The 12,049-nt window shown below is 39.0% G+C and overlaps 1 protein-coding gene across 1 annotated transcript in view; it reads right to left on the bottom strand.

Moving 5' to 3' along the window:
* SPAG16 (sperm associated antigen 16) overlaps window positions 1-12,049 on the bottom strand; it is a 402,571-nt gene that overhangs the window by 154,658 nt on the left and 235,864 nt on the right. Inside the window, exon 13 of the mRNA XM_086615835.1 lies at window positions 6,496-6,622. Within this exon, the coding sequence (XP_086471961.1) occupies window positions 6,496-6,622 (127 nt within the window). The remainder of the gene's footprint in view (window positions 1-6,495; window positions 6,623-12,049) is intronic.

Raw genomic sequence — 12,049 nt, 5'->3', positions numbered from 1 at the left:
CAGAAAAGCAGTTTTTGTGCCTTTCACTGAATCTTGCAAAGGGGAAGGGTGGCTGCAGTGACCTGCTAGAAGGGAGGCGGTCAATCAGGCGTGCTGGGAGGTTGGGGAGCTTGGCAGCAAAGAGGAATTCTTTTATCTAACTAACTACATCTCTGCCAATCTGAAGCCATTTATACATTTCACATGAATTAGGAGTCACGTTGGAAATCAAGCTTTAACATACAGAACCGTTTGTCTTTTCAAAGACTTCTCCTGAAAGTAAGAACGTAGCTTTTCCACGTCGTGGAGACAAGGCAGAGGAAGACAAGGAAGACAAGGTGTTAAAGGGGCTGCCTTCCCACTGCCAAAAGGACTCTGACATCCAGTGGATGAGCCCAGGCATGTCAATGAACAGGAACAGCTTAATAAAACAATAATTATAACCTCTTAAGAGCCACTAATTCACCTGGAGCTTTGCAGAACAAGGTAACCTGTCTGATTTAAAATGTTTAGAGTCTAATTTAAACCTAGTTTAACAGGGAAAAAAGCCCACGAGATCGACTGATTATACAGTTTGTTAAACTTTGGATTTAATGGTTTGCTTTGGGAGCAAAGTCAGGAAGGCAAGAAAAAGGAGGCACAAGTCAGTAATGGCAGGACAGATGAAAGACAGTCACAGTTCCAGTCTGAGGGTTATTCCGGGGACAGCAGCCAAATACAATTTGAAGGGCAATGGTTTTCCTGCCTCCCAGGAAAAAAAAAAAAAAATCCACAGCAAAACAAGAACATAGGATACTTTCTTGCTTGCATCTCGGTCAGCTGATCCAAATTGCAGAGTTAAAAGCTCATTATTTGACATATTTTATTTTAATTAGCCTTTTCACACAGAAGTTGTTCTGGAGAAAGTCAGAATGTAGCATTTTTAGAAATACCAGTGACCATATCAAGCTTTTTTGCCAATTATTTTTCAAGATTAGAAAGAAATCAAGACATTTTTCCTCAGCCATACTTTCGGTTTTGAAAAAATTGGCACTAAGTCTCTAGGAGAGCGTCCCAAACAGATTTAACATAAGTCTCTTCAGGTTTTACTTTTGTCTTTCGTGATATTACTTCTTGGAGAAAACATAATCTGTATTCATAGCTATTTGTTCTTGGTTTCATATTTTACTGTGACTCAAATTCCTTTTAAGACAGGGAGTTTTAAAACATGAACCCATTATTTACAAATATGTAGAACATAAATTTTGTTACACTTCATGCCAGGAACTGGACTTATCCTTGCCTGTCCCTTATTTACAGCAAAATAACTCAATTACACTACGAGATTCGATGTTTGCATGGAAGAGCTCTGTGTCCAATACTGACAACTTCAATCTTTCACCTACTTTTGAAGAGGATTGACTTGAACCATAAACTGCCTGTCAAAGATTTTTTAAATGACCCATCCTGTCTCTCCACTCAGCTCTTGAATTCATTCCTCAGGAGTTCAAAAGGGTTCAAATAAAACTGACAAATCCAATACCCTGAGGATATTCTGACTGATAATTTTGTGTCTAAGGTGTTTACTTGGGGATAAATCAACTGGACTAGGCTAAAAAATGTAAAGACGACCAGATTGGCTTTCAAAAAAAACTCCCTTTGGCTGCTCTGTGCCTGTCAGATCCTTTCACACTCTGATGTTTTTCCTGAATTTGCCTCGTGAATGCCCACTCCAAATGAATACGGACATAAAAGCCCCCACCTCAGATAGACAGCATCCCTACAAAGACCTGTGGGTTCCCACATACTTTAAAAAAGCTACTGACAAAAAGGTTCTGACAAAATCTGTGTTGAAAAGCAAGTAGTCTAAGAGATAATTTATATTTCACTGGAAGAAACAAGAATAGAACAGGTTATTTTAGGGAATTACTAACTTGAAAATTAGTAAATTCTGACAAAATCAACACTGAAATAGAAGCGGTCTGAAAGGTAATTTCATTAGAAGAAAAAAAAGGTTATCTAAGGAAATTACTAGTTTGGAACAACTCCACTGAATTTAATCAAGTAAGAGTTCACTAGCTTTCAGGCACAATCCAGTTGCAACAGGAACCACAGCAGGGTTGTCCCATGCCACAGACATCACACAGTGGGAGAAGGCAAAAATTGCAAGACTGGAGCTTAGATCAGCATCATTGTTCCATATGAAACACATTAAGCAGATAAGCCCTCATCACTAAACCGCTGCCCCACAGCTGGCAACCTTAGCAGAGAGCTCAGAAACTGGTGGACGTATTTATTCTCTAGAAGGATGCAGTGGGAAAAGCCCTTTTATACATTCACCTCCTTGAATGAGCTGCATGTCTTACAGCCTTTTACTGCACAAATGTAAATTACACCACCCCAAATTCTTGGGGATTTACTCTGCTACTTCTTTGAACTTGCAGACAGATCATTTCAAGATCTGAAAACCTGTGGGGTAGACCATGAAAAGCCAAGAAAGAAAAGCCACAGGCAGTACGTCAGCACCACCACCTGTAACCACTCTGGAGAAGGGTGGTGGGGCTGCTGTGGACCACAGGGAAGGCAATGCCTGACCACAGGGCTGAGCACCCACTGCCACTTCCCCTACCAGGTGGGGCATTCATTTGGGTTTCTCTCCTGTTGCCCAGAGACTTAATTACATGCAAACTTCAACTCTATCAAACCTTGGCTGACATTCAAAAGCCATTAGCAGAAAACTACAAGCAGACATCATGAGTACAGAACCCTCAATGTATTAGGAAATGAAGCTTTAAAAAAGGCTGTACATAAGACTTTTTTATCCAGTGCCACATTTAAAGAAAAATGTGTTCCTAAAGGAACACCCAGCTGATTCCCATTGTTTTCACTGACTGCTTTTTGCCAATGTCTTCCTCTGAGTGTAACGTGCCCTACTACATAAAGTGTAGCTGTACCACACCTAAGAGCCATTTCCAGGAGCTAAGAGAGAACTAATTTCTTCACACCATGAAGAGATGCTCCTGCTTGAGGCTGGAAGGAGGCTTTGCTTGGATTCCCACTCCCTTCCGTCGCTTTGGGGCAGGAAGAAAATTCACACCAGTCTTTGAGGCATACGATGGCCACAGCCAGGTTCTGAGATGAGAATGAGTTAACATCACTGGGAGCTATTTGCTGCTGTTAAGGCAGGATTTTGGACAACCTAATTCTGTTTTTTCCCTTTTCCTCTGAAATTGGTGCCTGCATTATTCATCAAAGACCACGCTACCTCGGAGCTTCTAACTTTCGATTGTGCTGTTCAGCCCACGAATTACTGTCAAGGATAAAATTTGATACAGAGCTAGAACTTGCATCTGGTCACTGTTCCGCTGAGTGGTCTCACCCCTATTTAAGTCATCTTTGACCCAAAAAGTAAAAGGGTGACATGATTGAAACCTTCCTGTCTGGATGTCAGGAACATCAGTTTGATAGTGAGGTTGGAATGGGATCCTTTCATTTGTGTTATATGCTAGCAGTCTTCTGCAAAAGGAATGCAGAAAAATAGGGCTCCTCTTAAACCACTAGGCAACGTTGCATAGAGCTGCATATATATATATATTATGCATATATATATTATGCATATATCCTGCATAATTAAAAAAAATTCAACTACAAGCACTTGAATATCAGTGATCGGTAGAGAGCAAAATGGACAACAATTATCAAACAATATCTAAAATGCTTTGTATTTCACAAAATCGAATAAAAAAACAGAGCATTGTATGATTCTAACCTTTTGCAGAGCTGTGCATGTGCTGAACTTTATTCCCAAGAATAGTATCACTGATGTGAATGGGACTGTCCAGCTAGGTACACACACAAGTCTTCCCAAATCCTTCTCGGACACATTCCTTAGGGTATTACTACTGAAATGCTGACTTCTAAATGACAGCCACTGCACAACTTATTGAAAAATGAAATATCCACTTACAGAACCTGACATTTCAAAAATCAGAAACCAGATGAGATAGTTACTAAATCAATAAGTTTCAAACATGTAGAATGAAAAATGTGAGTACCTTTTTTCCCCTCTATTTAATTATTTAAGTGCATAAATATTTGGCATTTTATCTGTCTGAGAAAGAGCAAAGATTCAGCTTGGCTCAAATGTTATCCAGACAAATCTGACCAGCCCCAAGAAATTACTCATCATAATGTGGGAGGTGCAGATGAGTGGCAGGCCGCTTATCATGAGAAGAATTAACCCAGGCAGGTGAACTTGTACTCTTGGGGTCTCATGTTCTTTTGCACCTCTCACATTTATCATTGGACACACTTTGCAATTCATGAGTACAGATGCTCACTCTGATGCGTCAGCGAGAAAATATTCTGGTGAAAAGCCAGAATATGCTTGTCTTTCTATGAAACTGGCATAAAGAGAAATAAATTCTGCAGCTTATCTTGGCATGAGAGCCATCAGCTTTACTGGCATGAAATTCCTACCCATGAATTGCCGCCTCAGTCTCATACATCTTGTCTACTGGGAGTTTGGCACGGCATGAGGATGGTTCCCATCCAAATCCAATACCAACTCTGTATTTTCTCCCAGAATGTTTGGAAAGAGCCATAATCATCTAAATTCTATTCATCCTTCTGTATTCTCCTTTCCCTATAGAAAACATGTATCTTAGTTTCAAAATTACAGTCAACGTGCTGTAGATTTTTCTGAACCACTAGATCTGACCCTATGTTATCCAGAACAAAAAACAAAACAGAAAAGTAATGTGTTCTGGAAGTCTGAAGGCTGCATTATAGCTTCAGCTTACAAATTATAAAGATTTATGTTCCATTCTGCCTCAAATCCAGAACTCATTGTCCATTCAACTTGCACTTCTTTGACTTAATACTTCTCTGCATCCATTATCTTTAATAATAAAGAGCTGACTAAAGTTAATGATGGAAGAGCAAGATGTGATTAATAACATGAATCTAATTTATGAGAAAACAAACTGGAGTATGATTTTCATGTTTCATTAAAATTATCTTAAATGTACTCCTTAATGCTAATTGATCTCACAGAGGTGAGAAAATATTCTGTTCCAAATTAACGGGAGAAAATCATTCATCTTCTTTCTGGAGGGAACATTTAATATCATGCAGTATTTTGAGGGAGACAGCACCTTCACAGTGATTTCACCACTTAAAGTGATGCTTCAATGTGGGCACATATCTGAAATCTGCAAAATTTTCCACTGAATAGGGAAACAACTCAACAGAACAAATGCACAACAAAATGCCACATACAACGTTTCCTTTTTGCAAAAGGTCTTTCCTATCTTAGCAAAATTACCCAAAGCTGAAAAACAGTGTTGGTGAACAAAAAATTGAGCAGGTTTTTTCCATAAATTTGTCAAAGTAAGTCTTTTATAATTCTGTTAACAGGAGATTACTGAGACATTTGCATCACAAAGTTCCTTGCAGGATTTATTGAAAACAAAACAAAGCAGAAATCTATTTTCCACTGAGTTTTTCACTTTAGCTTGTATTTCAATATTTTTTTTCTCTTTTTGAATTATTTATATTTGGATATCAAATATTCTTACAAATCAATGCATTTAAGAATAATGAGTCTTGACTGGCTTCATTTTAACTTATGTTTTATGCCCAGGATTATTGTTAAATGACCTTCTATTCAGTCTAAGATCCATAAATAGAAATTGCCTAATGAGCATCTCAAATATTCCACTGTCATTTTCATGTCAGTTTTCCTTATCCTATGTTTGTATAGCTCTGATGACAATATATATTAACACACAGCAATAGCTCTTTGCCTCCTTCCCCTCAAATCCCTTCCATGAACACAATCTTCTCTGTTCTGAGCTCAAATCTTGTCTCTTTACACCGTTTGAGAAATGCAAAGTGACCGTAATACCAACTGAAGTAGCAACTTGAGAATTTCAAGAGTTGTTCTACGAGAAATACCACAACAGCAGCAATAATTATTGAATTTTCTGATGAAAGAGAAAAAAAAAATTCCTCTTGCCTTCTTCTCGTATTCTGCTTCAACAGGGTTTACATATTTGGCAGGGGCAGGGACAAATACACTCTCCAATGTACTAAATCCATTTATACCTATACCAAAGAATGAAGGTAAAGAAGAATAAAAGAAGAGATGCAGTTTCTGACACTGCTTACTATGATATATTATGGAGAAAATAATACATAATCCATGAGAAATCAGCAGTGTTCTGGAAGCAGGTCGGGGAGATCCCTTCTGCAGGAAGGATAAATATATGAAACTTCTATGGAGCTTGAGTTTCTCCTGTGGCATTTTCCCCCCATTTCCTTTGTATGTCATTTCACATAAGTCATTTCAGATGTCAAAGAAATGTTATATACTGGCATTTTTAGTCAGAAGATAAGAGTTGTGTTAGTGAATATTCTACTGCCACATCACCCTCACTTCCCATTCTGATTTTACACTGGCTTTGTTTTTGGCACACCGTACATATGCCATCACTTTGCTTGAATTCAAGAAAGTCCAAGAAGACGACTGCTTACCGTTCTGGCATCCCAGAGAGACAGAGTCTTGTCCGCAGAGCTGGTGAGAAGAGTGTCGGAGAACGGAAGAAACTCAATGCTATTGACTGAATCTTCATGGCCACACATCGTATATCTGCATCTCTCACTGCAAAAGAAAATAACGGAAATACAGCCCTTGCCATTCAGGATAATGAGAACAAGAGATAAGTTAGGTAAATTAGAAATGCATTTCATGTATCTTTCCCAGCTACTCTTTAGAAAAAAACATGACAGCTATTCATCACCCAAGCACTACACCACAGAGAAAATAAAATAAACCAGTCAGTGTTTGCTTCTCAGTGATGGCAGCTACAGCAGGAAGGCAAAAAGAAGTGGAGAAGCAGCTTTTAAAAGATTGAATTGTAAGGAGCAACAATGAAAGTACTACTTTATGTTTCCTGGGCGCGTCCTGAAAAACCTTGTTGGTGTAGAATTTAAAAGGAACATGGATGAAAAGGTAGGATAGGGACAGCATCATTTACTTTTTCAGAACATCTTATTCCTTCTTGCTTACAAAGGGTCTAAGAAATCTACAGCACCATGCCAACATGCACCTTGAAGAAAGCCAGAGAGTACTGGCAGCCTGACTTTCTTCTCAAGTCTTGTCTGAGAGTTCTTCACTGAGGGTAAAGTCTTGTCATTGTGGACACCCAAGAGGCCTTTTCCCTGAAGAAGAGGTCTCTTACTATGGATGACCTCACCAGTAGCCATTATAAGCTGTAAGTTCTTAAAACAAATGTGAGGAAACAGAAGTGAACCCCAAGCATTGAGGTCCTTACCCTGAACTGCCTACAGCTCAGATGAAACTGCTCTGTGACATGGATGAGACTTCTTTCAAGGCTGAAGACTTTCAACTATCCCGCCTTCCAGCTGATCAGCTATGAAGCAGTACCCTAGAGGTTTTAGTTTTGCTTTCTTATCTTTTTGGTTTGTTTTCTTCTCTTTTAATGAGCTAATTTCTGAGACATGATTGATACTTCTCAATTCAGAGTACGAACCTGACAGACAGAACACGAGACGGGAAGCTTTTCCCATTGTAAGGAACAGAGACACAACCACTATGACACTGCTGTAGAGACCCAGTTCTCTCACAAAACAGCCTGAAGTTGGCCATATAGCTATGATCTTATAAAGCTTTTTGGCTTCTGTTTTGTTTCCTATATGCACACCAAAGAAGAATGTTCTTTAAACTGGAGTCTAAGAGAAGAGAAAGAAGAGCCCAAGGATGCCTCACCAGGACAACACAGAAGGAAACAAATCTGGAACTACTCAAGCTGAACAGGACAACAAAGGCTTAACTGCTACAGAAGCATGTCGAGAGGGGAGACAATTGAAATGAACCGGCATCACCCACTCATTATGGCTGTATACATGAGTCACCCATGCTGATACCGGTTTCAGTCTATGATTTCTGCAGATATACACAAAACTTCATGATTTTGCAGTGTTTACATCGTTATATCCTGTGAAAACATCCAGGTAGGTGAGCATACTATGCAAAAACCTAATCAATGTAAAGTCAGTAGCAGTTCTATCCTCTTTGTTCAGCTAAGTCAAAAATAGTATGAAAAAAATAAAAGGCAACAACTCACCATAAATTATTACTGCTCTCAGTGAGAGCTCAGAATTTTATTCCTTGCTCATGTGATTCTGACAGTAGAAACACACCTCCCTTGAGCTGGCTGCTGAATATATCATTGGGGCTTGCAAATTAGATTACTGGGTGGCTCTTAACGGAGAAGTTTCTTACAATATTTATTAAGGAAGCTGTCAGCAGGGGGAATTAAAGATGTGATTTTTTTGTTTTTCTTTTCTTCCTGCCTGTATGTCACCAGCAGGCTCCTGGAGTTGTTGCAGGTTTTGTATCAAGAAGATCAGTATCTGCAGATCAGATCCGGGCCAGTAGAGCTACAGGGTTTTATGGACACTATCCCTGACTGCTGATCTAACAAAGTGACTTCTCAGATCTATTTTAATGCCTTTCCATTTCCCAGACTGAAATGCATATGCTGTGCTGAGCTGAACGCCAAGCCTGTCCCTGCAGAAGGGATAGTAGAAGCGAGATAAGTTGTTCCGAGCTGAAAAATTATCCAGGAAATATATTTCAAAGGAATATTAGATTCCACTGGTATCATTTTACAGAATCTATGTTTTTCTACTCTAGATAATACATTATACTATTCAGTATTATCTGTTACATAGACTACATGTGTTATTTTATCACAAGGACTCATTTTAAACTAGTCATAAAGTATTGCGGCTGTCAGAGCTCAGCGTACAACATCTCTGATATTCCTGATCGCTTGATACACGACAATAAAATAACTTCAATAAAATAAGTTTTTTGTTTCACAGTCTCATGGTACTGTTTTACACCACAGAATATACCTTTTTCACCTCAGAACATATACTTTTATTTGCGTACAGGCACGTCATTTTTTAAAGGTGTCCAATGATTTCCTGCTTGCCTGTTACACTGTAAGGACTTCTGAGTTGCTGAACAGTTTGTGACAAGCAAAATCCTGCTCTCTATTTTTGTGGGCACTTATTAGTTTTGAAAACATAGCCAGCTTTACATACCACAGTGTGACAGTGTTCCCCTAGAAGAAAAGGAGATATTGTCCTGTAATAGCAGGCTGTATGTGTGTCCTATTTAAAGGCACGGGGGAGAACATCATCTTCAACCTGCTTGAGGTGACTTGGGGTGAAAGAAAACAGGGAAAGGAAAGAAAGCAAAAGGAAAAAGAGCATTTTGCTTGTGAGTCACTGACATAAGATACGGACCATCCCAGGCAGACAGGCTGCAAGCACAGGCTTGTGAGAGATTAATTAGGTGCCAAAGCAGGAAGGCCCATTCAGAATCCCTTAGCAAGGTGAAAATGGACTAAAGTGATGGACCATGACAGCAGCAGAAGGGAAGGAAATGATTTGTACATTTCCATCAAGAACAAACACCCAGACCTGATGCAGTTGCCTGTCTCTCTCCTTGCCACTTCCATATCGTTGCGTACTGATGAGCGAGCTCTGGCTCTCAAGATTTAATTTACCACTCTGGTAACTGACTGACTGATATTTCTAAGAACCTCCAACTGCTACATAAAATAAACTCATCTTTCCTTCCAGCTGAGACATAATTTCAGCAAGACTACCTTGTATACAAGCTATCTTTTGGTCAGAAAGGGGAACATTTTATTTAGATGTTCTTTTCCACAAAAAAGTTGATGTGAAGGGTAGAACATCACCCTGTTTTTCACAGGAGCTCCTATTTCTATCTAGCAGTTCATCTACATCAGAATAAATCTGTCATAACATGCATTATCTAATGCTTTTTTCTCATTATGAACACGTAGCCTCAAGGATATAAGCTTCAGCATCTCAGAACATTTTAGTTCAGAAGACGGAGGGGATCATCTAGGAATAGTGGGTTAGACATTCGCAGTATTCTTGTCGCTTACATCTAGAGACAGAGGTTGTGAACAAATGATGTCATAGTAGAAATACTGTTCAGCAGTTCCACATTTTGCAGATTGAACACTGAACCTCATCTCAGACGCCAACTCCAATCCTCATCCTTTACCTGTGTTATTCTTTTTCAACGGAAAACATCAGTTAACACATTTTCTTGACTAATCATCCTCAGTGCTCTCTTTTTTTTTTTTTTCTAAAAAGTCAATTTCCTTTCCCTTAAATCCAGGTGAGGTAATGACATCCATCAATAAATCAGCCTTTATTCTACATCACCAGGTTTTGATTTTTCTTAACCGGTCCAGACAAACACGGCCAGACCGTTACAAGCAGCACACCTGTACCATGAATGTCAGCATTTAAATTAATCACACCGTTATCGATATCGCCAGCTCAATAGTGATGGCAAAATTTTACTTGCTCAACTTTTAGAGACTTCTCTTGAGAATCACATTCCAGAATGGTTCATTCTAATTCAAAAGGGCTTTCAGCAAAACCACATTGAAAACAGAAGATATGAAACATCTCCACTTAGATAAGACCTCGCTGAATATTAACGGGCTGCCGGCTCTACACCAAGGTACAATAGCAGCCAAATAATGCACTGGTTGGATATTTCATCAGCTGTACCATAATTGAAAAGAAAATACAGATAGTGGGTAGATTTCTCTTACCCTGTGTGCTTTCCTGTCTGCACAGACGGAGTTAAAGCTCATAAGGACAAGCTGGCACGTCCTGATGGGAACATTTTACAATTGCCTGGTACATATTTATTGCTGAAGGCTATAGAGGGCACAGAGCATTGGAGAACCTGCAGTGCTCCACACCAGCTTAGTACTCATTTGCAAAGACACACAGCAAATCAGAGCGACAAGTGAGACTGCATGTTGCCAATTCTTTTGCTATTTACAAGTGTTTGTAAAAAAAAACACCCAACACACAGCACATGCTTACTAGCAATCCTGTGAAAACAGGACAAGCTTGCCTCCTTTCTTGATTTTTTTTTTTTTTTTTAAAGCATGTGGTTTCTACGTTCAGATCTAGTTGGAAAAATTGGGAGAGTGGGGGGTGATGCCATTTCACTCATTAGTTAGGTAGTCATAGTTACTTATTTTATTGCCATGCCTTATTACATCTCATTTCAAGCACAGTAATTAAAAGCACCGATAAAGCCAAACAAAATTAATGAGATTTTAAGCACGTACTTTTGAGTCAGTGCCTCTACCAACCATCTTTTTGCAAAGGAATACAGTAAATACACACACACTCTCAAACTGTGCTATCTTTCCCAACAACTGCTTGCTCAGATCATCCCACGGAACAAACACTAAACCAAATCCTTTCTCGTGTCTATTGAATAACTTTGTTCTGTGTGACCTGCAATCGCTAGCAGGTAAAACATCAAGGTAAATCACACCAGAAAGTCACCTGCTAGGAAGGTGGACAGAACACTTCCAAGGAAGTTTGGTAAGGTCACGCAACAATCAGCTTCCAATCCTGTTGCAGTGATAACAATTGTAACAGTCAAAAGGAAAATACTTGTAACAACAACAAATCCTATCATCACTTTCCCATTATAGGGCTTTATCTCCAAAATGTGTTTAAATTAGGCATAGAACTTTTCCAGCCAAGATCAATGGGCGAGGATGGCAAATGGGCTGGCTTAAGACATTAAAATGCCAGTTTGGTTTATGCTGTTATAAATGCATCCTATCATGTCTTTACATTTTATGACCTCTATTTTATTTCTAGGTAGCTTCACATATGACACATCCAATTACTCATGTCAAGAACGTAGAACTACCAGTATTTCAGTAAAAAGTGCCTGCCATCATTTATGACAATGATTTTTTTTCTTGACCCATTATTTCCCTAAATGTAACACATTTTATAAGACATTGACATGTGAGGACACTTCCTCTATAAAGTACATTTGTCTTGGGAAAGATATATGCCAGTACGATGCTGTCAATACGAGCCACTTTGTTCAATTATTATTTATCTTCAATAAAATGAAGCTCTCTTCAAATTGTGAACATTCATTTGTGCCCTCTTTCAAACTAGTGTT

The sequence above is a fragment of the Tauraco erythrolophus genome, chromosome 8, assembly GCF_009769465.1.
Source record: "Tauraco erythrolophus isolate bTauEry1 chromosome 8, bTauEry1.pri, whole genome shotgun sequence".
NCBI lineage: Eukaryota > Metazoa > Chordata > Aves > Musophagiformes > Musophagidae > Tauraco > Tauraco erythrolophus.
The sequence above is the reverse complement of the archived record's forward strand: the minus strand, read 5'-3'. Positions and strand labels throughout refer to the sequence as shown.